Here is a 27,620-nt window from a genome sequence, read left to right as displayed (position 1 = left end):
CATGCAAACTCCACACAATAGGCCGGAGCTGGAATCGAACCCGGTACCTCTGCACTGTGAAGCCGAAGTGCTAACCACTAGACTACCGGGCCGCAATTTAGAGCGTCCAATCAGCCTGCCATGCATGTTTTTGGAATGTGGGAGGTAAACCGGAGCACCCGGAGAAAACCCACCCAGGCCCGGGGAGAACATGCAAACTCCACACAGGGAGGCCGGGAACTGGAATCGAACCCGGTACCTCTGCACTGTGAAGCCGACGTGCTAACCACTGGACCACAAACCTGTTAATTCACTTTCCAGGAATCTAAATCTGAAATTCACATTTCACTCACGTTTAAGATCAACAGTGATTTCCAAATATTGGCTTTCATAGCAAAAGATTACCTTCTTCCTTTAAGATAAGATAAGATAAGATATCCTTTATTCGTCCCACACTGGGGAAATTTACAGCCTCCAGCAGCAAGAATGCGGCATTTTTTTTTTTTTCCCCACCAACACCCGCTTCTACCCGTTCAACCTGCCCGGTGGCTCAGGCCCCTCCCCCCTGCTCACGCCTTTCTAACTGACTCCATACTTCCTCCTGTCACCGCCAGCAAAACCCCGATTTCCCACTGGTGTCTCACCACCGCCGCGTTTTTTCCGCCTTTCTATTTGCCTACCGGGGGACCATGAGCGAAAAACTGTGGACCGAGGAGCAGTTCAACTGCCCCGTGTGTCTGGATCTCCCAAACGATCCAGTCACCATCCCGTGCGGGCACAGCTACTGCATGGCCTGCATCAAAGACTACTGGAGCAAAGACGATCCCAACGGCGTCTACAGTTGCCCCCAGTGCCGTCAGACTTTCTGCCCTCGGCCCTCGCTTTCCAGAAACACCATGCTGGCCGAAGCGGTGGACCAGCTCCGCAAAGGAATCCCCAGATCGGTGGTCTCTCGGAGCATCAAATTGAAATCCCAAAAGAGACTCCCCTCTTCGGCCGTGCTGTGCGATTTGTGCCAAGGAGAGCAGAAGGCGGCGGTCAAGACCTGCCTGGTGTGTATGAGTTCCTACTGCGAGAACCACCTGAAACCTCACCAGACCACCAAGGCCTTAAAAGAACACGAGTTGATCGTGCCGACGGCCAACTTGGCCGACAAGATCTGCACCCAACACAAGTACCTGCAGGAGTTCTTCTGTCGCCAGTGTAAGGTCTTCATCTGTTGGCTGTGCACGAGCAACCAGCACAAAGGTCACGAGAGCGTCTCCACTAAGGCCGAACGCACGGACAAAGAGGTGAGGCTCGCATTCGTTGAAAAACGTGAACGACGTTTCGTGGTTTGAATTGTTTCTTCATAATCATCAGATCGCCAAGTGGAAAAAAAGTTATGTTACCACAATAAAAAATGCAAAGTAATTTCCGGAGTATAAGCCGCGGCTTTTGTCACAAGCTTTCAACTCTGGGGCTTATATAATGAAGCGGACCATATAACGTTTTTTTTCGAGTGGCCGCCAGGGAGCGCTCAAGCATAACATAGGTAAGATTGAGACAATTTATACATGTCGAGGAAGACGCAATCTCAACAACCGGCCATGAGAGGGCGCTGTTGACCTGTTTTTTTAGGCTGCACTGCACCGGCAAAGAGAAAAACAAAACTTCCAAAAGACATTGTCGTGAAAGTTGGCACGAAAGCGAAGTCGGAAGTCTCATGATCGAGTATTATGGCAAGCGAGGAGAAAAAAAACTTGACAGGGAACGGTGACTTTTTAATTTTTTTTTCAACCAGCCCCGTTAGTGCTGTTTTACTGCCATGGTGCTGCCGCATTACAGGCACGATTTTTGGAAAGAAAAGAAAAAATATGTTCTTAAAACTTTGAAAACGCTTTCTGTGTAGCCTCTTTCTTAGTAAATATCTCATGTTACAATGTGGGCACCCGCGGCTTATTGACAAGTGCGGCTTGTGTGTGTCCATAATGTTTTTTTTTCCTTTAACAATGTAGTGGGTGTGTCTTATAATCCGGTGTGCCCTGTAGTCTGGAAATTGTGGTAATTTGTCAGGAAAAGTAGCGAAAATCTTAGCAGAATAATACATTTTATTTATAAGCGCCTTTCAAGACACCCAAGGACACTTTACAATAACATTCATTCATTCATTCATTCATTCATCTTCTGAGCCACTTGATCCTCACTAGGGTCGCGGGGGGTGCTGGAGCCTATCCCAGCCGTCTTCGGGCAGTGGGCGGGGGACACCCTGAATCGGTTGCCAGCCAATCGCAGGGCACACAGAGACGAACAACCATCCACGCTCACATTCACACCTAGGGACAATTTTAAAGTGTTCAATCAGCCTGCCATGCATATTTTTGGAATGTGGGAGGAAACCGGAGCACCCGGAGAAAACCCACGCAGGCCCGGGGAGAACATGCAAACTCCACACAGGGAGGCCGGAGCTGGAATCGAACCCGGTACCTCTGCACTGTGAAGCCGACGTGCTAACCACTGGACTACCGGGCCGCCCCCCCCCCCAAAAAAATCCCAATTTCATTATTATGTATTTTTAAAGAAAAATAGCACTGTATAGTTCTATGCGATGGCTTCAGCCCCTCAGTAAACTGCAGTCACATTCATTCTTTGCAGATGATAAAGAATGCCTGTGAGTATTATCCGTCGACATGTGCTGCTCCACTATTGGTGGTCGGTCAACCTGCTGCTTGTCCAGTGCCACCATAAGGCACTTGCGACTAAAATTAGAGAGGAGGAAAGAATGAAAAACAAGGAAAACCAGTTTTGTTGGTTTTCCCCTATCCACATGACCACGAATGCCAAATTTCCACCAATTTGAATCGGCTGGTTCTTCAGCTCTTTCCAAAAAGGCGGCCGTTTTGAACCGAAGAAATCTTTTGCGTACCTTCTTCTTCGCGCCGCGCTGCTTTTGTAGGTTCTCATTAAAGTTCCCTGCAAATGGAACTGGACTACCGGGCCGCCCCACTTTACAATAACAAAAAACACAATAAAATTAAGATATTATGATATCAAAGTCCAAAGTTTCACAGTGAAGAAAATAACACGAGTGAATGGCAGGAAGACAAGTTGATAGACATTGCACCTTTCATTCCAAAAAAATCTTTTTTTTGGTCATTTTTTGTCATTCCTGTGTCAACAAAGACACAGGAATCTCTTTGTGTAATGTAAACGCCTGTTGCCCATCCAGTTGATGCTACGTCACAGACATACAGTAGCAATGCCTTCAATCGGCCAGCGCTAGCATAGGGAGGACCAACTGGTTTCGTATGTTTTTGCTTTACCGCCGTGCGGTTCCTCATAACCGTCTCGAAGCAATTTTTCAAATGTCATCATTTAAATTTGTATGCGATATGGCTCTTGGACTTTATTTTGAGAACCGCTGAATTAAGTACTCCCACGCATTTGCATAGACACCCAGCCCGGGTGGCACACATTCCAAACGACATTCCGGTTCACTTCTCACACTCCCCTTCTGGTGTTTTCTTGCGGCGTCTGACTCATGTCTCTGGTTGTCCTCTTTGCTTGATGGCAGAAAGGGCTTTCCGAAATGCAGGCGGAAAATCAGAGGCGACTCAAAGATAGACAGCAGGAGTTGAAGGACATGAAGAAAATGATGGACGGGATGAAGGTAAACTCTCCAATAGTAACATCTCCTCCGTGGCGGGTTCTGAGTTTGTGTTTCAGCTATTAAGCAGATTTTATTTAGACCAATTCGAACTCCATTTTGTTTATTTTGGGTGTAATTCCACTTTCAGCCATTAGGTGGTGGCACCCTATTGTTAATTCACTGTAAACTTGAAGGAAAAAGGGAGAAAATAGGAAGCATTTCAAACCCGGCCTCACTTTGACTGAAGATTTTAGAAAAGATCATTGGATGTTTCAATCCTCTTCCATCCTGCATTTTATGCCGACGGAAAGCAACGGCTGTAGATTCATGTCCATCTTTGAGTATAATTATTGACGGATTCTTAAGTTTCTTAGTTTAGGCGTAAAGAAAAACAAATTACTTTAAACACATAGGGATGTAAATATTTTTTTCTTATCCATTACTCTTGCTGTCTCCAAAAAAATGTGTTTTAAATTGTGTTTGTATCATTTTCAAGTATGGTATGTATAAAGACCTTTAAAAAGACAAGTGCCAGAAATTGTATAAAAACATGCCAAGCGGGTATTTGATTGGCGTACTGTATATCTATATTGTGGATTTCATGTCGGGTAGTCTAAACCGTAACCTCCACAATCGAAAGAGTAGTGCTGTATTTATGACGTACGCTACTTTTCAAAAGTTAGTTCGCGGTCACATTTTAATTGAATCATTATTAGAGTATCTGGGGTATTTTTATTTTGTTTTCCTTTATTCATGCGCAGTGTGAAAGCTTCAACTATAAATTTATTTTGAGCTAAATATTTTTGTTGATTTTTGTGGCGCTTGGTCTAAATGTTTGAGAACCACTAGCCTCTAGACCAGGGGTGGGCAATTATTTTTTGCATAGGCCCACATGAGAACCAGAAAATATTATGGTGGGCCAGATCAAAAGGGTGAACTAAATTGGACGTAATATTAATTGGATTTCTTTATTTAAAAAGCAGTATTTTGCATTTTTCGGCACGTTTTTCAGACTTTAAGAGTACTTTATTCCGTCGTATCGAACGGGATTTGCTTGACTTGGCGCTACCGCGGGCTTCCGTATCGTCTCCCCCTTCCTCCCTATGCTCTGCAACTTCAAGTAACTGCGCCACCTGGTGTTGAAATGCCTGTCATTACAAGTCCAAATGAAATGAATCCAGTCGTTGACATCGAACCTTAATTGTGTACCAATCTTCGGCGGGCCGGATTAAAAAGACCAACGGGCCGGATTTGGCCCGCGTGCCGTAGTTTGCCCACCTATCCTCTAGACCCTCTAGTTACCCCCAACGTGACTGCGATGGGACGTCCAGCACGCCTCTCCTGAGACTGACTCATGCTCCCTGCACAGCGCTCAGCCGATCGCGTTCACAGCGACTCCGAGAAGGTGCTGTTGGATCTCCAGCACTCGGTGGAGAGACTCCAGGAACTGTTGGAGGAGATGCTGGATGAGGTCGGCCGGGAGAAGATGGAGCAGGCCCGGGAGGTGACTGAGAACCTGGAGGCAGAGATCAAGGAGCTACAGAGGAGGGAGACTCAGATGAAGGACCTGGCTCAAAGCGAGGACCACATCTACTACCTGCAGGTTTGAGATCGACCGCCTCTAGGCCCCAAGGTGGCGCTCTCTGATTCGGAAGTACCAAATGGAATTCAAAGTCATACAATCCCTTTCAGATGTATGAAACCATCTGCGGTCCGCTTGAGTCAGGAGACCTTCCGGCTGTGCACGTCAACCATGATGCTTCTTTTGAACCTGTGCGGGATGCCATCCTCGACCTACGGGAGCGAGTGGAGGACTTGTGCAACCTGGAACTGGACAAGATCACCAAAAAAGGTCTGAGATCAGAATGAAGTACTGTATATGATATATTTTTCGAGAAAGAGATAGAGGATGCATGGAATGATTTCACACACAATGTGCGACATTCAAAGTTTGAACTCATTCATTTTCCGTACCGCTTGATCCTCACGAGGGTCGCGGGGGGGTGCTGGAGCCTATCCCAGCTGTCTTCGGGCAGTAGGCGGGGGACACCCTGAATCGGTCGCCAGCCAATCGCAGGGCACACAGAGACGAACAACCATCCGCACTCACACTCACACCTAGGGACAATTTAGAATGTTCAATCAGCATGCCATGCATATTTTTGGAATGTGGGAGGAAACCGGAGCACCCGGAGAAAACCCACGCAGAAAACCCCGGGGAGAACATGCAAACTCCACACAGGGAGGCCGGAGCTGGAATCGAACCCGGTACCTCTGCACTGTGAAGCCGACGTGCTAACCACTGGACTACCGGGCCGCCACTATTTGAACTATTTAACGAAAATGCTCATCAAAATTAACATTTTAGTTGTTGGTTTCATTGGCATCCATCCATTTTTTTTTCCATGGGTTGTTTTTGGGACATGAGAGGAAGCCAGAGTATCTGTGGCTTTTTCACTGTGTTTGTCTATTTACAGTCAATGAGACAACGTTATTCACGCTGGGTGCTGGTAAGAATATCATTTTTTAAAATTTGAAGTTCAGTTATAGGAGAGGAGAACTACAAAGTAATTTTTGTTGGGTGTTTTTTGTTGTTATGCAGCCAATCGCAATCAGAGAGGTGGCCTCTTCAAATGTGAGTTGTGTTATTCATTCGGAACCAGAACAACAATAACAACAACATTACAATGACCAAAATCTACTCCCCCCCCTGCCCCCCCATCTCCAGTATTTTCTGCTCTGGGATCGCGCAACTCAAACCCAAACAACCGATCGTCAGGTAGGCCACTGGTCTGTTCCTCTCCACGTTCATCAGAATTCACATCATAACACTGAAATGATGCTACAGGCTCAACATCAAGTCTCTCAGTTACATCGCGAGGTACCGACAGACGAGGACTGGGTAATGCCATTCGGCAAATTTTTGTGTACGAGGGGCAAAAAGTGCTTCGGGGCCTTCAAATCTCCAACAATCTCCATTGCAGGCTTTCGAGGTCAAGATGTGCGCAGCAGAGACTCGTCACGAGGTGAGCGTTGTCGATTCCAAAATGCAAACGTTTCCCCGTCGGCCTCTGCGGTGGATCATGCCTCCTTCCTGTCGCAGAGGTCGCACAGAGGTCACCCAGGCCTTGGGACAGGCGGCGGCGAGATGAAAGAGAGTCAAGTACAGGTGGGTGAATATTGATTCTTGACTGTTGTACAGCGTGATTGTGACCATGTGATATTTAGAGGTGGTTGAAGTCAGTTAACCTATTGAAAACTTTAGTGGGCTTAAACATGACCCTCAAACTTACCCTGGTGTCCCTCCTGTAAAGTGTGAATGAAAAAGAAAGGCAGCAGTCAACCGTTTTACTGATTTTAGTGGACACCTCAGTCACGACAGGACAAATGCCAAAATGCCCAAAAGACGAAAGGACCAAAGCTTGAAATTAAACATGAACGCTTTTGGTTTGAAGCAGCCATTTTGGACAAATTTGAACAAACTCCGACAAAGGTGAGGGCCTTGCTTGGAGCTAGAATTAGACATACCCGTTCTGCCTGGGTGGTCATCAACCTTTTGGGAAACAACGTGGACTTTCATGCCAGCCGAAAAGCCAAGATCTAGCATAACAAAAGCAGATACCGAATTTTTTTTTTTTAAATCTACATGTACATGAGGGCGGCCCGGTAGTCCAGTGGTTAGCACGTCGGCTTCACGTTGCAGAGGTACCGGGTTCGATTCCAACTCCGGCCTCCCTGTGTGGAGTTTGCATGTTCTCCCCGGGCCTGCGTGGGTTTTCTCCGGGTGCTCGGTTGCCTCCCACATTCCAAAAACATGCATGGCAGGCTGATTGGACGCTCTAAATTGTCCCTAAGTGTGAGTGTGAGTGCGAATGGTTGTTCGTTTCTGTGTGCCCTGCGATTGGCTGGCAACCGATGCAGGGTGTCCCCCGCCTACTGCCCGGAGACAGCTGGGATAGGCTCCAGCACCCCCCGCCACCCTAGTGAGGATCAAGCGGTACGGAAGATGAATGAATGAATGAATACATGTACATGAACCAAGTATTTTAACGTGGTCACTTCCCACCACTGAAGGGAAGCGTTTCACACGTGAATTTCAATGTATCTAGTAAGAAAATTTTAAAAAAACAAAACTTTTGTTTTTTTTTTATCAACGTTGTCACCAGCACGGGAGACCAACCCCAGACCAAGCCCGACCCCCAGCCCAACCCCAAGCAGGAGAGAATCCCCGTCTCTGTGGAGCAGGTCCAGTCAGAGTCCGCAGAGTGTCCCTTCGACTCCCACTCTTGCTCCTGTGCCAGCATCCACTGGAGGTAGAAAAATCGTCTTTTGTTGCCGCCGTAACCCAAACCTAATCGGAATTTATATTGCACACGCATGATATACTCCAGACAAATTTTCGCAGGGCACACAGAGACAAACAACCATTCGCGCTCACACTCACACCTATGGACAATTTAGAGCAGCATGTCCAAAGTCCGGCCCGCGGGCCAAATCCGGCCCGCGGTCGAATTTCATCCGGCCCTCGGCCCCTGTCATAAAATCCCCACAGGTTGGGCGCAATGGAACACGTGTTGCATTGACTGAGGTCTCGTAGACTGGTGAGTGATGTTTCATAGAGTACTGCTTCCCTCTAGTGGCTAAATGAGTAATAGCATTCACTAAATGAGTAATAGCATTTAGACACTAGAGGGCATCACTCACGAGTTAACAAGACATCACTCCGTGTTTATATTGACTGATATGTCATATTTCAAATTCCTGTTTCAAATGAACCAAAAGAAATTCTTAAGATTGTTGAAATTCAAATAAAAATGGAAATGTGAAACAGACTGGCTTACTAAAATGTGTTGAACAATATTGTTGTTCAATGTAAAGAATGTCAGCCAAGGTCGGCCCCCCGACATTTTACCACATAAAATCTGGCCCCCTTGGCAAAAAGTTTGGACACCCCTGATTTAGAGTGTTCAATCAGCCTGCCACGCATGTTTTTGGAATGTGGGAGGAAACCGGAGCACCCGGAGAAAACCCACGCAGGCCCGGGTAGAACATGCAAACTCCACACAGGGAGGCCGGAGCTGGAATCGAACCCGGTACCTCTGCACCGTTAAGCCGACGTGCTAACCACTGGACTACTGGGCCGTCGGCAAATATCCAAACAGGTTAAATTTGACCCGAAAAGTACCCAAGAGTGAACAACAATCCCGTTTTCCCCTTTTCTTGATCAGCTTCTCGTCGCATGTCGTCGATCAGCAGCATTTTCCGGTCCCGTCGTGGCAACACACCTGCAGCGCCCGCGCCGCTTGCAGGCACGTGAGCTCAAACTTGTAATTTCGTTCATGCCGACGCAAACATTGTCACATTCTTAAATCATGCGATGTTACACTCCTCTTCAACAGGGGGACTGTCGACGGTGTCGGAATCACCAGTGGAAGGTAAGACGCCGTCGCTTGCCAAAATTCACTTTGGTCACTCGAATGGGACGTCTCCGTAAATCCTGTTTTGTCATGACAGTTAACCCCGGTCTGTTCTTGGACTCACCCACCCCCGTTGTCAACCATCACCAGCCTGCTTTCCCTGCACGTGAGTGAAGTGACACAGCAACCGACTTGAATATGATTGCAAACCATTCACACATTGCGCAAGAGGAAAATACAACATGTACGGAAATAACGATTTTTCTGCTTACCTCTCTTTTCTTTTTTTCTGACATCAGTAAGAGAAATCAGCCTTGACAGCATCCAGGCTCCGGAACCGAGGGCAAGAGAGGACTTACTGCAATGTAAGTCTCATTTGTACCTGCTAATAGATCCACAACTGTGACATTTTGAAGAAGTAACGGAAATCTTGTCAAGTCATTGCAATTTGGTCACAGAAAAGAATTTTTGAACCGTTTTTAGCCATGGTGAAGAATTTCGACCGAGTTTGCATGTCGTTGGTCAAGTGTCGAAAAGAGTGCACCTTCCTTCCTTTCACTGTTAAAAAAAAAAAATATATATATATATATATATATATATATAAATATATATTCATTCATTCATTCATTCATTCATTCATTCATTTTCCGTACCGCTCGATCCTTACGAGGGTCGCGGGGGGTGCTGGAGCCTATCCCAGCTGTCTCCGGGCAGTAGGCGGGGGACACCCTGAATCGGTTGCCAGCCAATCACAGGGCACACATAGACGAACAACCATTCACGCTCACACTCACACCTCGGGACAATTTAGAGTGTTCAATCAGCCCGCCACGCATATTTTTGGAATGTGGGAGGAAACCGGAGCACCCGGAGAAAACCCACGCAGGCCCGGGGAGAACATGCAAACTCCACACAGGGAGGCCGGAGCTGGAATCGAACCCGGTACCTCTGCACTGTGAAGCCGACGTGCTAACCACTGGACTACCGGGCCGCCTATATATATATATATATACAGTATATATATATATATATATATATATATACACAGTATATATATTCCTTCATAAGCATACAACTATGTTGAAAACATAATGGCGACTTGAGATATAAATTCAATTCGTTCTGGGACCACACTTATAATTCACATCATTCGTACCGCAAGTCATTTTTCCGTATTGAAGTGAACGGAAAAGCCTTTCTTCTGTTCACCCCCCCCACCCCAACCCAAAACAAAAACCACCACCAAATTGTATGACATTATCAAATGGAAAAATAGCACTCTTTTATCATACTTGATAAAAATGGGGAAAAAAAAATTGGTACAGTAGTGGAAATTCAGCTCCTCTCTCAGCTTTTCAGTATAGGAGTCATATTAGTTGTTCTATGCTGAGGATAAATAATGTACACCTGTGAGTATTATCTTATCTGCCTCAATTTTTTGCTTCGCTATTTGCACGCACATATTTGTGGATTAAGGGTAACAACATTGCCACATAAATGCTAATTGTTAGCACGTGTGGCTGAAGGGTAAAGTATGAGCCTTAATGGAGACTTCTTCTTACTTTTTCTTTTCTGATTGATATAAAAATGATTTAGTAGATATAAACACATAACGGGGTAGGACTAGATAAGTTTTTTTTACTTCATCCTACTCCCTTGAACATAATAACTGTGTTGAATGAAGACTGATTTCTTTCGTTTTACTTTTTTATCTACCTTATTTTCTGTCAAATTATTACTGTATATGTTTTATGTTCAATAAACAAACAAACAAACAAAAACAAACAAAAAAAGTGTTTCCAATATGTAAGAGAAGCTGAGATTGTAAGTTAGCGGAGGCTATGGCTTTGATTTTTTTTTTTAAATACACAATGTGTTCTTTGTTTTATTTTTAGTTGAAAAGGAAGCTTCAACTGAGAGTAGCAATAAACACCTTCAAGTCAGTTTTTTGGGGGGGGAAGAATATTTCATATTTAATGCGTTATCTGCCAAACTGATGCTTGGTGTGAAACGAGTTGAGTGAAGCGTTTGCTGCTGCCATACAGTGCTTGTATTTCCATTTAATGTTCACAAGTCTGAAAAAATAAGAATTCCACTCTTATCTCGAAAATCTAGCAAGTCAGTTCATTCTCGGGCTACACAGAAAAAAAATCAGGAATTAAAAAAAAAAAAAGGTGCAAGGGGCCTCCGTTCCGCATGACCAAGTCGAAATAAATGAAGAAGGCTGGATGGATAACGAGCCCCTTCTGGACTCTACAGACAAAGAACGAGCAACGGAAAGCGAATGATCGATTCCTCTCTCTCTCTCTCTCATAGATTCTGTCAACTTCACCCTTGATCCAAACAGCGCCCACCGTCGCCTGCTTCTCTCCGAGGGCAACACCAAAGCGACCCTGCAAGGAGAAATGGTGCCCTATGCGGACACCCCTCAACGTTTCGACGCCTGGACCCAAGTGATGTGCGGAACCCCGCTGCATTCCCAACGTTCCTACTGGGAGGTGGATTGGCGAGGCAAAGGTTCGTCGGTGGGCGTGGCCTACGGCTCGCTGAGCAGGAAGGGCTCCGACGCCAGGGCGGGACTCGGCTACAACGCCCAGTCGTGGACGCTGGAGCTCTCCGACTCTTGTTGCTCCGCGCTGCACGACAACCAGAAGCGGGACATCCCCGTCACTTACTCCCCCCGTTTGGGCATCTTTGTGGATTTGACCGCGGGAACGTTATCGTTCTACGGCGTGGCCGAGAGCTTGACGCCCCTCCACACGTTCCGGGCAAACTTTACCCAGCCCCTCTATGCTGTCTTTGGGGTGGGGAGTGGGCTCGGAGTGGGTTTGGATTTCGCACGTGGACAGTTCAGTTCCACCTCTGACAGCATCAAGCTGTGTCCCATGTGAGATTTTTTTTAAATTTGCTCTTCATTATTGGATCTTTAATTAAACACACTTTCAACTATTTATTTGGTCAATTCTGTTGAGCAGGGGTGTCGTTATTTCATACGTAGCCCAGCATTTTATTATGTTGTTATTCATATGCTGTACTGCTTAAAGCTAAAGTTGGCTTCAACACTTTCCGTACAGTCAAACCTCGGTTTTCGAACGTCTTTGTTCTCGACCAAATCGGGTTTCGACCACAAATTTCGAGTTTTTTATGCCTCGGATGACGACCGAATTTCGGTTCTCAAATGAACTGAGCGCACTTGAATGCATCACTTGACTCCTCTCGACTTCCTTACCCGAGGAAGTGACGCTTCCTCGTGTAGGGTTCCATTGTGAGCAAACGTGTTCAATATTTTTATTCAAATTTTTATTCGAACAACCTTCTAGAACAGATTATGGTCGAAAACCAAGGTATGACTATATTTTTCCCCCTTTCAAATTCCCCGTTGTGAATTTTTCCCGCAAGCACATATGAAGCGTTGTTTTTTTTTTCCTATTGCTTTATTTTTTTAAAAATGGGGGCAACTAATCGAGAATCTTATGCCAGGAGAAGCCGTCACTGTGGTGACATCCAACTACAATAAAGCTGAAAGATATAAAACAGTCTACTTTCAGTCTTGCAAACATTTTATGTGGATTACAAAAATGTATAAGCTAAAATACACAAAAGCCAGTATATTAAAAACAATTAATAAATAAAAGAATGGCATGATTTTGGTAATCTTCCAAATCTGGACAAAAATAACAGACCGCGACACAGTTTTAGTCAACATTGTGACTGGAATCGTTTTCATCAATAGGTTAGCATAAGAAACCCAAACGTTAAAATATAAATAACAAACAGTAAGTCAGTGGAAGTGTGGACGCAGCGAAACACAAAACATGCAAATAATACACAGCGAGTGGCGAAAAGGCAAGCGAGCAACACTTCTACATAAGGCCGCTTATTTAAAAACAAAACCAAAAAAAAAGTCATAATCCACCACACACAATATCCAACTTTCCTGGTCTGGTTTGGACCTTCAACCGGGTCCCATGAACATGCTGGGACCCGGAGACTTGGACGCAAGAATATCATGTAGGCATCCAAAACTGCTGCAGAGGGGACTTTTTGTCTAGTGCGGGGGGGGGCGAGGCAAGTCCAATTCTACAGAGCCACTGGGCTGCCTGTTTTCAAAGTTTCCCTCCTTCACACGACTGATTGAAATGATCGGGTGAGTTATCGAGCCTCTCCAGAGCTCGCGGATGAGCTGATCGCAGGACAGCGGATCTCGATGACCGAGAACTCGACTACACCCTGTGAAATTTTATACATGAGGTTACGTCAATCGCAGAGGATGACTAAAATGACGGCGGCAAAGGAACATTTTTCTCTTGACTGTCAATACAATATCCCCGTACTTCAATTCCTACATTCAGATTGAGGCCACGACTAAAGAAGCCCTTGGAACAAGTCTGGATTCAAACGTGAACAAACGTAACGGAGACCATTCTTTCTGAAAGCATCACAAGCGGAAACGCCTTCCTTCTCTTCCACATCCACAAAACCTTCTATGCTCATTTAAGTTAGTCGGGATTGATCCACACCGTCTCGATACTTTGGTCAATTGTGGTCAAAGCTTCCCCCTTTAAAAAAAAAAACACAGAGACGTTCAACAAGGTCCATTGAGACAAAAGCTAAGGCCCATCAAACTCGAATCAGGGCAAGCGGTTAAAAATTCCGTTGAAATCTGTTGTGCTTTAAAAATCAAGTCCTAAAAAGCGAGATTGGAACAGGACACGTAAGCGGGACTTTTTAGGTGCAACGACGGCGTTTTAGGATTCCCCCGAACGCGGCAGGGTGTTTGATGTGCCTTTTGTGCATCTTTGCTTGAGGTTGCCCCAAGGCGGTGGGGGGAGCGCCAGGGAGGTGGGGGGAGGGGGAGGCGAGGGCCGACCCGCCGGCTTTCCCGCCCGGGCGCCGATCATGGCCGGAAGGCTGTGGTTGCGCCTCAGACCGTCCAGCAGGCTCCCGCCGCCCGCCGACACGAAGGTGGCGGACGCCTGGGGGGGCTTGGTCAATCCCATCTGACGGAGCCGCTCCAAAAGGCCCACGTTTAGAGGGTCCGGGGGCGGCGCGCGGGCCGAGTTCTCCCGGGAGGGGCTGGGTAGGTCTGGGTGCGGCGAGCGGCCCAGGTTCAAGCCGTAAACGTCTCGCAGGAACAACTCGGCCGGCCTCGAGGCCAGAAAATTGTCCGCCGAGTGCTGACGGCACTCGGAGCCGGGCGAGTGCGAGGGCGAGTTGGGGGGCGTGCCCGGGAGAAGGCGGAGGAGGGGCTGCGGGGGCGTGGGCCTTGCGCCCAACGGGGGGGTTTCCGCGGAGACCTGTGCAGAAATGCCTCTCTCCAGGACCAGCTTGGCCAACCCGCCGGTGGCCACTAGGGGGCGCCGGGCGGGAAAGGTGTCGCCCAGGCTGAGTCGGCAGGGAGTCAGAGGGGTGCTGGGTCCCGTCCTCATGGAGCTCGGCGTGTTGCCATTGGCAGATGACTGTGAACTAGAGACAGAGAGAGCCGGGGTGCGGGGGGGGGGGGGGGGGGGGTGTCACGTTCAACACATGAGCTCGAATCAAAGATATTAGAATGAAGCTCTTTTGTTGTTGTTGTTTTTAAGCACAATTCCATTTCGTTTCGTGTTTCTGGACTGAGCGGACTGACCTTTGGGTGACTTGCGTGACATCACATGGGTGCAAAATGCGGCAGGTGGTGAACGTGTAGGTGGAGAAGGTGGAGCTCTGACACTTGACGGGATTTGGGACTGCGCACAAAACAAGATACTCAAATGAAATCCAACAGAGAGCTCGACGTCGCCGGGATGGATGGGGGCAAAGTTCCGTCCGGTCTTTCCGGCCCGACGAGGATTTACATTTTCAATCGGAGGCGTGGGCCAGTAACTGATTTGACAATTTACCGCGGTTTTAAAAAGTCAAGGCTTCAATGACCGCTAATAATGTCCGTCACCAGAAAGGGACCCCTGAGCAGCGTGCAATATGATTGGCTGCTAGCAGAGATAAGTAAACAAGTGGCCTCCTTGAAGCCCAATGCCGACAATTAACAGTATTTTTTTTTCAGAATTAAAACAGAAGAATAAAAAGATTTATTTAAAAGATTATATTAAATTGAACACACTTTGAATGTAGCAGTATTGAATATGATGGTGATTTTTTTTTAACAGACTGTTTTCAATGGAATAAAATGTCACTATTTAAGTATTTTTTAAAAAGGACATTTTTAAAAAATACATATATTGAATTGTGGGCAGCCCGGTAGCCCAGTGGTTAGCACGTCGGCTTCACAGTGCAGAGGTACCGGGTTCGATTCCAGCTCCGGCCTCCCTGTGTGGAGTTTGCATGTTCTCCCCGGGCCTGCGTGGGTTTTCTCCGGGTGCTCCGGTTTCCTCCCACATTCCAAAAATATGCGTGGCAGGCTGATTGAACATTCTAAATTGTCCCTAGGTGTGAGTGTGAGTGCGAATGGTTGTTCGTCTCTGTGTGCCCTGCGATTGGCTGGCAACCGATTCAGGGTGTCCCCCGCCTACTGCCCAAAGACAGCTGGGATAGGCTCCAGCAGCCCCCGCAACCCTAGTGAGGATCAAGCGGCTCGGAAGATGAATGAATGAATATATTGAATTGTATCAATCAAAAAATAAGTGATATATCGCTTTGTGTTGAAATGTTTATTTTTATTTTTAAAAGTGTGTGTGTGTGTGGGGGGGGGGGTAGGATAAAGAAATATAATTTAAATAAAAAATCCCAACACCCTGCCATAGCTTTCAATAAACCATGTTTTCAAGTTAAAAATACAAAGCGCCCAACCCCCCCCCCAAAACAAATTGTTAAAAAAGATTCATTTGTTTACCTGAGATCGATGTGCTCGACTGGACTGAAACATTTGGAGCAGGATGAGACGATGGCCCGGCACCGGCGGCGGCGGCGGAGAGCGGCCGGGATGGCGAGCGAGGCGCAACAGGAAGAGGAGCGTCCGACAGCTTTCCGTCTTTCTTTTGTTCAGGCGTCGACGAGCAGCGCACGTTGAAGACAATGCCAACTTCCTCCTCGTCTTCCTCTTTGCCTCTCTCGGCCGCGCCTTTCTCCAAGACGCCGGCCTCCCTCTGTCGGCGCGCTTCATCCTCCTCATCTTCCTCCATGTCGTTCAGCCGGTAAACGGCCTCCTGGGCGAGCGGCCGGAATCCCTTGGTGACGACGCCGGGGTGCGGGTCCAGGATGGTGGCCAGGTGGGGTTTGGCAAGCTGCTGCCAGTGATGTAGCGTCAGGGAGCCTGGAAAAAAAAAAGGGCAGAGAAGGTCACACGGGGTGGGGCTGGGGGGCGGGACCAAACCAAGTTGCGTCTTGGGTGATTACCTTCCATGGGCTTGACGATCTGAAGCTTCTCCGGCAGGAAAGTCTTGAAGACGCCGGAGCCGATGGAGTATTCTGACAAATTGGAAAAGGAGGAGAACGCGCTGCCCATGGGCGAGCCGCAACCGCTTCCCACGTCATGAGCCTCGGCCCCGGCGAGGCTCTGCAGCTTTTTCTCTCGCTCCGCCTTGAAGAACTGGTGCTCCGACAAGAAGTTCTGCCGCCGTAACGACAGGCGATGCAGCGCTTTGGTCAGGTCGTTCCCACCCGGGAAACCGGGCCGGTCCTGTGGCACTTCATCTCTTCAAACCCAAAATGAAAACCCGTTGGCGTTCCTCTTCTCGGCTTATCCCGACTTTACGCTTTGACTGACCCATGAGAAGAAGGGAAGGGCTGCGCCGTCATCACCAGAGAGTTCCGTCCAGAACCGGGAATCGGCGGGGTTGCCGAATGGGGCCGGGATGTTGAGGCGTTGACGGAGCGCACCGTCTGGAAGACTCTCTTCTGGCAAATCCTGGGGCGGAAGGTCCATTAGATACGGCGGACCAGAAAACGACATGAGACAATCCTGCTGTTCCAGTCAACCTCCTGCCCATTTTTTTTTTTTTTGTAGAACCGATCCTCACCAATTAACTCCAAAAAGCTCTTTTGAGATGTTTGCATGTGTTTTCGAGGAGTTATTTTGAACAAAGAGCACTCCACAGTATTGTAGATTCCGTAATAATAACATCATTGGAATGTAAAGAATTCATATCTTTGTGCAGCATGATTAATTAATCAATCAGTTAATTAATTAATGACTAATTAATTAATAGTTGGGCGGCCCGGTAGACAAGTGGTTAGCACGTTGGCTTCACAGTGCAGAGGTACCGGGTTCGATTCCAGCTCCGGCCTCCCTGTGTGGAGTTTGCATGTTCTCCCCGGGCCTGCGTGGGTTTTCTCCGGGTGCTCCGGTTTCCTCCCACATTCCAAAAACATGCATGGCAGGCTGATTGAACACTCTAAATTGTCCCTAGTTGTGAGTGTGAGTGCGAATGGTTGTTTGTTTCTGTGTGCCCTGCGATTGGCTGGCAACCGATTCAGGGTGTCCCCCGCCTACTGCCCGGAGACGGCTGGGATAGGCTCCAGCACCCCCCGCGACCCTAGTGAGGATCAAGCGGTACGGAAGATGAATGAATGAATGAATAATTAATAGTTTTTTTCTTTCAATCATCCATCCATTTTCTGATCCACTTTATTCTCTCAAGGGTCGCGGGGGGTGCCGGAGCCCTAAGCCGTCTTCGGACAGTAGGTGGGGGGGGGGGGGGGGGGGGGCACCCTGAACCAGTTGCCAGACAATCAGGATCACACTAAACCCTTTCATTGGAACCTGCTAACATGATCAGCTGTCCCTGAAAGGACACTTTTTTTCCCCAACTTGGCGACGTCCTCACTCAGCAATTCCTCAGACGATTACGGTAAGGTACTATCCAATTTCCCGGGAAATATCTTGGACGCCATTTTTCCTCACCTTTGGTCCTGGACTGCGGTCTCTTCGTCAGCACACAGCTCTCTCCTCATGGTGCCTTCAATCTCTGCCGCCAGCGAATCCTGCGCATGCGCATCTTTGGTGAGCATCACGTTAATGCCAAGTGGCCGTTCTTCAAAGCCCCCCCCCCGCCCCCCCTCACCATGGGGTAGAGGCCATAGGAGAGATGCCGTCGCATGCCAGACGGGGAAGCGTTTTTGTTGCGGAGCTCCCTGATCTCCTCCTGCGACTCGTGGAGCATTTCGACGCACTCGGCGTTCCTTTCGGCCAGCTCGTTCAACTACAACCGGACGGAATTTGGGATTTGCCACTCAATGAAAAGATCTTCCAAATGGGGAGCGCGTGTACGGCTGCGTGACGCGCTACCTCCGCTGTGAGTTGTCTCTGGGCCTCTTTGGAAGCCTGCAGGTGGATCCTCAGCTCTTCTTTCTCCAAGGCGAGCTTAACGGCAAGAGCGACAACGTCGGTGAGTGGCTTGACTTTTTGAAACAATTCAGGATGTGCTGGGGCTGAGCAAATCATCCAATTCAAATCGACATCGCAATGTAGAAACACATGGGAAGAGGAAATTAACTCATTCAGTACCAGCCAATTCTGGACCAAGTGTGAAAGGACGTTTAAAAACGTCTTTGGGAGTGAATGAGTTAAATGAAAAAAAAAAACAAACAAAAAACAACAATTTAATTAATAAAACACTGGAGACTTTTGGAGGCATTTCCTCACCTCCTTGACCCGATGCTGCAGCTCTACAATTTGCGACAGCAACTGAGCGATTTCCTCCTGGTGTCTGACCAGCTCCTCGTTCTTCTGGGACAGTTCATTTGTCATCGACACCATCTGAGTGTTGGACTGACCTGAGGTGAGGGATCCCAACACATAACAAGTTGGAAAAGGAAAGGTGGCCGTATATTTGCAAGGATGAGAAAAGAAAAGATCATAGAATGAAAAAAACAAAACAAAACCCCCCCTCCGCTCTTTTAACCGCATGAGCTTTTCCAAATATTTGTGTGAATTAACATTTTGATCTGACAACTAAATGTCTAAAGACATTCTTATTTGGTAAATACTGTGTTATTTGTACAAAAATGGAAACAATCTAGGGTACTTGTTCAAGGCTAAGGGTGAAGAAACAACAGTAGCACGGCGTGTAGAAACTAGTGGAACACTGGCGCCCCCGTGTGGTACCAGAAAGAATCGCTGCCTGGAGTTATGCGATAAAATGATCAACACTTTCCTTCGAGTCACATACCGTTAACATGGAAAATCACTTTCAAGAAAAAAAAACAATCCACTTTCAGACATTAAACAAAAAAAAAGCAGACTCACGGAGCTCCTTGACACAGTCGCTCACAAGTTTCTGTTCCTTCTCCTCATAGGTGATGGTGTCCCTCTTCAGCTGGCAGGCCTGCGATCAGTTATCATGTCAAGAATTGGCCAATTTCCTCCATCATAGATCAACCCGAATGTCGTACATAATTCACCACCAACCTCAGACCTCAGGGCCAAGTTCTCCTCCTCCAGCTCCTGCAGCTTACACTGCATCGACTCCAGCTGGCCGAGTGCGGCGGCGGTTCCGCCGGCTAACGGCGGCTGCGTCGGTGGGGTTGATCCACTGGAGTCTCCGTCACACTCCTCGGAGGCGTTGGCCACCATGCGCAGCAACTCATCCTTCTTACTGAGCTCGTGCTGCAGCTGGTGAACCTGCTCAGAGAGCATGTTGGGCATTAACCCGTGTGTGCTCCAAATTAAAAAGGCCTTAAGTTACGCATTTTACAATTTTTGTAATGATGTATTTTGTGTTATAAAAACATTTTTTTTTCAAACACTCAAAATGTTCAGAGGCATCTGTGCTATCCATACATATATAGTTTTTATTAGTTCTTTGGGATTTTTTATTCTTTATTTTTTTGCAAAAGGGAAAAAAAAAATTGTGTCTGGAGGTCCGAACCAAGCCCAACTAACAATCCCGACCGGACGTGTTCATGTAAAATGCGTCGGTTTGAAGGCTCCTGCAAAAAGGCAAACTCATTTGCGATCCTCTGGCGCCACCTAAAGTTGCAAAATTGGAATGACCTCAACCCAACAATGTGGCATGCTTACGTCTGTCCAAGCGAAAACAAAGCGATTGACGTAAAAATCGCGTGAAATGCATGTTTACACATTAGGTTTACGATGCATTCAAAAATATGAATTATAATGGGTCTCTATGGTGCAAAATATGTCAATTGTGAAGATTAAGGTATCAAAACGTTTTTTTTTATTATTGCTGCAATACCTGAGAATTATCAGCCGGTGACGTCATGAAATTGAGGCCATTTTAGAACCCCCCCATACGTTTCAGCTCTCTCGTGTTTTTCTGAATGCCTTTGCCTTTGATTCAAAGACATCATTTTACATTTATCGCAAGCGGTGCACTACGAGGGTTAAGTGGTTAGTTTTCAAATGATTTACAAGGATATCGTTTACATGAAGTGTGGAAAATGGTTTTAGTGGATTTATTGTGATGTTTTTTTGGGGGGGAGGGGGCCTACGGCATCTGAACTGTTATTTGTAGACTTTTTATATCCAATGTCATTTTGATTGATTTTTTTTGTTCCCGATATAAATCAGGTACTTTGACAAAACATTTGTTGTGATGTGTGCCTGGTGTATATGAATTGCTCAGTGAGTGAGTCACTGGTGACTTGTTTTGAAATACTAAGAAATCCAAATGACAGGAATGAAATCTGGACTGTATTTGGTGAAGCATTTGAAGCTACCTGGTCCAGGGTCTGCGCCAGCTGCTCCTCCACAGCCTCGTTGCGCTCTTGCAGCAGGTGGTTCCTCTGCAGAAGCGACTGTCCGATCCGAGCCGCCAGCTCCAGGTCTCTGTCACGCTGACACGACAAAAAGACGAGAGGGGGGTGGGGCTCAAGGGAATGATCCCATGCGAGCACGAGTGGGAAACCAAAAACGACGGCGCGCGGCGCGATACCAACCTCGGCCAGAAGGTGTGTGACCACTTCGATGTCATTGTACGTCTTGCTCATCTGCTCCATACGATCGGAACTGAGGACTGACAATACGTTAAAGATCAATTAGAGGAACGTACAAGCAAATGGCACAGACGCGTGTCATGCAGCTTGTGCATGCAAAATGGAAGCATTCAGGAAATCCCAAAATATTGAACAAATTTTGTGTAACATGTTAGCTTGGAAGATTTTTTTTTTTACCACAAGCAACATGAATTAGCTAAGTGTGAAAAATAAAGTATATTACTATTTTAAATGTGAATGAGTGTCATAGCATCGTTTAGAGTGGTGTATTGTTGTGCGCGCACCAGTGTTCCAAGAGTGATGCAGTGTTATGACAATTCTTGCAGTGGAGTGATAGTAAAACAAATACAGGAGTCGGAATAAATGACTGCCCAAAAAAAATAATTTGACAGCAAAATGCAAATGACTACCCCCAAAAAATAATTTGACAGCAAAATGCAGCTAGAAATCATTTGCCATTAATTAGGGAGGGGCACCAATGCCACGTCTGTCAGACCAAGAGCTCAAGTGCGAGTGCTCACCAATACCAAGCACCCAAAAAAACAACGACGACATTTACGCTCAACAACAACACCACCACCAAAAAATAAAAATAAATTTAAAAAAAGCACGGGCCCGGTAGTCCAGTGGTTAGCACGTCGGCTTCACAGTGCGGAGGTACCGGGTTCGATTCCAGCTCCGGCCTCCCTGTGTGGAGTTTGCATGTTCTCCCCGGGCCTGCGTGGGTTTTCTCCGGGTGCTCCGGTTTCCTCCCACATTCCAAAAACATGCGTGGCAGGCTGATTGAACACTCTAAATTGTCCCTAAGTGCGAGTGTGAGTGCGGATGGTTGTTCGTCTCTGTGTGCCCTCTGATTGGCTGGCAACCGATTCAGGGTGTCCCCCGCCTACTGCCCGGAGACAGCTGGGATAGGCTCCAGCACCCCCTGCGACCCTAGTGAGGATCAAGCGGCTCGGAAGATGAATGAAAAAGCAATCATTCTATGCAGCCCGGCACCAAATGACCCATTGGTTGGGGAACACTGCTGGATGCAATAATATTTTAACCAGCCAATATCCTATTTATACAGTCAATAATCAATTAAGTGATCATTTTCCTCATTAGCAAAGAAGGAAATTGCTTCCTACGGCCACGCATAGCAGGATTGCCTCTAAAAGATGGCCGTGTACTTGAAGAGTAGATGCTGGTGGTCATCTTGTGACACGTTACGTGGAACTACTACAACAGCAGCAGATTAATTGGACTACTTGTGAAGCAACTAGAAATGCAGATGCGGGAGCCACGCTGCTAACTCGAAGCGGATAGGTCAAGAAAGATACCTTTGGACAGGTTGTGGGAAGCAGAGTAGGTATGAGAGGGGTGGTCCAAAGAGAGGTAGGCTAGTGAGAGATTTAAAAAAAAAAAGGGGGGGGGGGTTGGGGGGGGGGGGACGAGAATGCTAAAAAAAAATGCAGCAGAGCAGAGGAAATGTCGAGAGAGAGAGCGAGAGCGGAAACGCCACAAATTCAAGTAACAAATTAGTTCTACGTGTTGATTGGTTGGTTAGGGCTACATTTGAGCACCTGAGTGTACGTCATCAGCTGTGTGGCGTTCTGGCTTTGACCTGTTTGAAGAGAAAATGCCGCTCGAATCAGTCGGCCAGGAGAGCAAATGGAGCAGCTTATTGAACGTATGCGCTTGATATTTGTTCACATCAGTACAGCGAGTCATTTTTCAAGCGAAGCAGATGGCGTTGTCATCCGAGGCTAATCCTGACCTCCGGATGTAAACATTGCGACTGAAGTGCCACCAAAATAACTGGCTTCCATCTTCCAGTAACTTGGTGTCGTGATCACGGTGATAATCTTCTTGTTCGATTGAGGTGAATTGTTTTGTTTTTTGTTTTCTTCCCTGGGTTTGATCATAGGAACTAAATGACTTAGTTCCTTTGACTCACAGGAACTAAAAATATTCAGGAGACCATTGCGTGTTCTGATCGTGGGAACTAAGCAGAAGATACTTCAGCATTTAGAATGCATTTGATTCCGTGCTCCTGCGCAGTTTGACCGGAACTAGACCGTCTTCCGATCGCTATTTATGCAATCGTTTATCATTCATACGCGTCAATAACATATCAGCGCTGACGAGGGGCTGGGCGGTCCTGCCGAGTATGGACACGTTTTTTTGGGTTGCTGCGATCAAAAATTTGTGGACTCAAGTATTCTTTAGGTCCTGAAAACCTGGATTCACCCCCACCCATTTTTAATATGCTTAGATTAATATTTTATATACTTTGTGTCTTCTACTTTCTCCCTTTCACAATTTTGCTGCTGTAAATTGGGAATTTCTCCATTGTGAGACGAATAAAGTTCTTCTTATCTTATTATCCAATTGATTCATTAGTTAAAATGTGTGTGTGTGGGGGGGGGGGTGTCTGCATTATTAAACACAATAACATGCACATGTGCAGTGCGGGTATTATTTTTGCCCACATGGGGTCGCCATACTCGTGTTCTGCTGTAGGAGCCGCGACTTTGACTTTGAGTGTGTATGGCTTTAAAAGGCGGGGCTTGGCCTGGTGAGTGATGTACGCATCCACGAATGAAAGTGAGTGACCTGTGGTTGTCGGAGGTGGCGGTATGTCTGAATGAGCTTATTTCTACAGAGTGGCCACTGCGGTAATATTTAGTCTAGGTGGAAAAATTTGCCTTGCAAAAGCTTTGAGGTAGAGATTTTTCTTCGGTTATTATTATTTATTTTCGTCAAATTTTTCAAGTGATGTGATTAATTGTTGCAGGATACACGTTACAGTAATCATGATCTGCAGCTCAGATCCAAACGATAGTGTATTGTCAATGAAGTGATCTCACTATTTCTCTGGGGGTAAAAAATGGTCTTGAAGGACCGTATTTGTCAAAACTGATAAAAATGTGCCTCGTGTTGTATCCCACTGGCAGAGAGAAGATCATTTATAGACCAATCTAACCTGCGGGTTTTGTTAACCCTCGTAGTGCACCGCTTGCGATAAATGTATAATGATGTCTTTGAATCAAAGGTAAAGGCATTCGGAAAAACACGAGAGAGCTGAAACGTATGGGGGGGTTCTAAAATGGCCGAAATTTCATGACGTCACCGGCTGATAATTCTCAGGCATTGCAGCAATAATTAAAAAAACGTTTTGATACCTTAATCTTCACAATTTACATATTTTGCACCATAGAGACCCATTATTATTTTACTTTATGTTAACTGTTTTGTAAAGCGCTTTGTTACAGCTGCCGCTGTTGTGAAAGCGCTATATAAATCAGCATGTATTGTATTGTATTGTATTATAATTCATTTTTTTGAATGCATCGCAAACCTAATGTGTAAACATGCATTTCACGCGATTTTTACGTCAATCGCTTTGTTTTCGCTTGGACAGACGTATGCATGCCACATTGTTGGGTTGAGGTCATTCCAATTGTGCAACTTTTAGGTGGCGCCGGAGGATCGCAAATGAGTTTGCCTTTTTGCAGGAGGCTTCAAACCAATGCATTTTACATGAACACGTCCGGTCGGGATTGTTAGTAGGGCTTGGTTGGGATCTCCAGACACAATTTTTTTTTCCTTTTGCAAAAAATAAAGAATAAAAAATCCCAAAGAACTAATAAAAACTATATATGTATGGATAGCACAGATGTCTCTGAACATTTTGAGTGTTTGAAAAAAAAAGAGAATGTTTTTATAACACAAAATACATCATTACAAAAATTGTAAAATGCGTAACTTAGGGTTTTTTTCATTTGAAGGACCCAAGGGTTAAACTTAAAGTACGGTAATTTAAGGAGGACATCAACAGGGAAAAATGTGACATTGTAAAGGGAGGGAGTCACGCCTACTTGTCGTACGTCTTCTTTGGATGTACGGCTCTGTGACTGGGAAAATAAGCATTCACACACGCAAGCATTTCCTGTTTTTTTTATGACTTTGATGACTTTGTCTCCCCATCCCGTGCAAGTAAAAAAAACAAAACTAAAAAACAAGGGCTGAGAAAGAATAACGGCTTTACAACGGCCAACATGTGATGACCATGTGCAGTGTCAGAGCCACTGTAATCCCCCGTGACGGGAATTAAAGAGGATGTAGATCGAGTAAAAAGGACAGCACCTCACGTGTCCAGTGGACACACACAAGTGCACGTGCACACACACGCGCACTCACATACACATAACCCCTGATAACAGTATAGAGTTTAACTCATTCACTCCCAAAGACGTTTTTCAACGTCTTTTCAGACTTGGTCCAGAATTGGCTGGTACTGAATGAGTTTAAGGTATCAGTCAGGATTTATTTTTAGCTGCATCTGCCTGCCAGGGTTACATTTCACTGTCTCGGGTAGTTGCATGTATGTATTTTATATACGTATTTTCTCAAGGAACACGTTTTAAGCGTGAGACAAAATAGATAGTACAGCAAAATTTAGCCAAGGCACCACTGTACTATCCATTTAATTTTTCATAAGTGCTGTTTAAAAAAAAAATATATATATATATATATAAAATGTAATTATATTTTATTTATTTAAATATTGATAATTTTTATAAATAAAATTATTATAATGTATTTATTTATAATTTAATTATATATATATTATTTATTTAAATATTGATAATTTATATACATAACATTTTTATAATGTATTTATTTATTTATAATATATATATATATTTCATTCCACTCTCACAGAGATAACGGGTGAATGGATGAAATGATTTTTGAACCGCAAACATGCTTACCCGTGTAGCGGAAAGTCTCCTCTGCCAGCATGGGGGAGATGGCGGTGCGCTGGGCAGGACCCTCATCGGGGGAGCAGCTCGGGGAAACCACCCAGTCCTGGCTGTCTGATAAGTAGAACGAGCCCGATTCCACCGAAGCAGAACCCACTGAGCCGGAGCCGTAGTGCCTGCTGCTGCTCCCCAGGCCCTCATCTGTGTGGCGCAAACCATGATGATGTCAGTAAGAATAACTTGACCTGCTTTTACTTTCTTACGATACCGTCTTGTAGCGCCCAGTGATGGTGAGATTAAATTGTACCACACACGCACCAGTCTCTGTGCTGGACTCCTTCTTCTCCACGGCTCGCGGTTTGACTTCAAACATGTTAGGAGGAGAAGTGTGGCGTAGGGGTCACATATCCTGTGCTCACAGTGGTGGATGGTAGTCTCGCACCGTTACCTTCAGGAAGAGATGTTAAAGAGGAAAAGAAAAGCTTTCTTTCATTCAACAGTGAATTATGCAGTGTGACAGGACAACTGAAGTGATGATACATGATGCCCTCCTGAAGAAGAAAGTAAAAGTGGTACAAATAGATGCTCGCCTTCGAGCAAAACGACTGCCAGTGTTGTTGACCTTGTGGCCAGGCGTGTACACGCATGCTCACAAGCACACAAACACGTGTGGAGAGAGAGAAAGAGAGAGAGAGAATCCTTGGAAAAAGCTCAGCCTCTGCTTACATAAGAGAAGCGTGCCCGAAAGTGTTGGGCAGATTGATGTGACAGGCGAAATACTGCAACAATGTTGCGCACGACTACTGTATACAGTTGTGACCCATCAATAATAGCATTTGGCAATTTGACTGACTAGTGAATAGCACGCACAAAACTGACTAGTGAATAGCACGCACAAAAGAAACTCACTGCACATTTGTGTTGGAACATACTGATGACCAGCGGTCATCAACATATTGCCCATGGGCACCAGGCCACCACCAAGGTCAGGTCTGTTCTAAAAATAGCACGCCAGTGATGGGACATTGTGATTTCCTACAAATCCTGTAGAAATGGTCATTTGAAAATAGAAACACTTGCAGAGATAGCGGTTTCAAACTTATACCATCTATTATTGATTAAGTCAGTCATTTTCCAAAGGGCTTATTAATAACAAACACAACTAATGGTCGTTTGAGCCATTTCAATTTTTCGACAGTGTTGAGATTGAGCGAGTGTCTGAGTGTGGGAGTCATTCCACGAGTCATATTCATACATTCATTTGCTGAACTGGAGCCATTTTCATTTGATTTCCACGTTGATTCCAATTTGGGCCGTAATCAATACCGACATTTCTCCTTGGGCTGGAAGTTCTCTTTGGGGTTGAGGAATTAGCCACGATTCATCAATTCTAAATTTGCGTGAGAGGCTGAACTCACGAAACGCATTTTGAAGTGATCTCGGAAATCATGACAACAATTCCTATAGTTGAAGAATGCAGTGCACATACGCCAGTAGAGTACCATGAATGCTAAAGAAAAAACGCAATGATGCAAGCTCTTCGTTAGCCACTGTCATCGCTAAACCATTGACGGATGACGAAATCGTTACTACGCGTTCCCTGTGCAGATATGCTATGTAACTTGTATACCAAAATGTTAATCCCCCATCAAATGAATGCAATTCTCGTTTTTGTGCAACAGAAATCCTCAAGAGTATAATTTAGCTCGGATGGGCGAGGATGACAGCTTCGATTTATCACATGCAAATGTCAACTTCCGCTCGAAGAACGAGCATCTCAAATGAATAAATATCGTTTAAAAGCGGCCTTACCCTTTATCAATATTAATCCACAACATTAGGATTCCCGCGAGGCGCGCCTGAGGATTGCCAAAAAGATCTCTCAAAAGTCGACAAACGCCAAGAGAGGAAGTGGGGGCGGAGCAGAGAAATGGCGACAACAAACTACGACGGCGGACA

The 27,620-nt window shown here is 46.0% G+C and overlaps 2 protein-coding genes across 4 annotated transcripts; one reads left to right on the top strand and one right to left on the bottom strand.

Moving 5' to 3' along the window:
- The first annotated feature begins 592 nt into the window (after positions 1–592).
- trim25l (tripartite motif containing 25, like) lies at positions 593–11,975 on the top strand. The gene is made up of 16 exons (XM_052059206.1): positions 593–1,271; positions 3,533–3,628; positions 4,977–5,210; positions 5,300–5,459; positions 6,085–6,117; positions 6,210–6,242; positions 6,336–6,386; positions 6,456–6,509; positions 6,592–6,633; positions 6,711–6,776; positions 7,774–7,920; positions 8,836–8,916; positions 9,007–9,042; positions 9,122–9,190; positions 9,324–9,389; positions 11,341–11,975. The coding sequence occupies exons 1-16, from the start codon at positions 669–671 to the stop codon at positions 11,913–11,915; spliced, it is 2,346 nt and encodes a 781-aa protein (XP_051915166.1). The 5' UTR covers positions 593–668; the 3' UTR covers positions 11,916–11,975.
- A 591-nt stretch (positions 11,976–12,566) lies between these two features.
- trak2 (trafficking protein, kinesin binding 2) lies at positions 12,567–27,609 on the bottom strand. 3 transcript variants are annotated; one of them, XM_052059176.1, is made up of 17 exons: positions 27,474–27,609; positions 25,980–26,109; positions 25,671–25,862; positions 22,233–22,292; positions 20,857–20,933; positions 20,638–20,754; positions 19,367–19,579; positions 19,205–19,283; positions 18,602–18,732; positions 18,245–18,319; positions 18,021–18,158; positions 17,861–17,940; positions 16,724–16,864; positions 16,354–16,652; positions 15,851–16,270; positions 14,651–14,750; positions 12,567–14,490 (listed from the first exon to the last, which is right to left on the bottom strand). In XM_052059176.1, the coding sequence occupies exons 2-17, from the start codon at positions 26,032–26,034 to the stop codon at positions 13,773–13,775; spliced, it is 2,895 nt and encodes a 964-aa protein (XP_051915136.1). In that variant the 5' UTR covers positions 26,035–26,109; positions 27,474–27,609; the 3' UTR covers positions 12,567–13,772. The 3 variants fall into 3 exon arrangements, with proteins under 3 accessions (XP_051915136.1, XP_051915138.1, XP_051915137.1); XM_052059178.1 differs by lacking the exons at positions 22,233–22,292; positions 25,980–26,109; positions 27,474–27,609 and adding an exon at positions 22,476–22,516 and having other exon boundaries at positions 25,671–25,778; XM_052059177.1 differs by lacking the exons at positions 25,671–25,862; positions 25,980–26,109; positions 27,474–27,609 and adding an exon at positions 22,476–22,493.
- Between the last annotated feature and the right edge of the window lie 11 nt (positions 27,610–27,620).

Source organism: Hippocampus zosterae, chromosome 2 (assembly GCF_025434085.1).
Source record: "Hippocampus zosterae strain Florida chromosome 2, ASM2543408v3, whole genome shotgun sequence".
Classification (NCBI taxonomy): Eukaryota; Metazoa; Chordata; class Actinopteri; order Syngnathiformes; family Syngnathidae; genus Hippocampus; species Hippocampus zosterae.
Note: the sequence above shows the minus strand (reverse complement) of the source record. Positions and strands in the feature narration are given on the sequence as shown.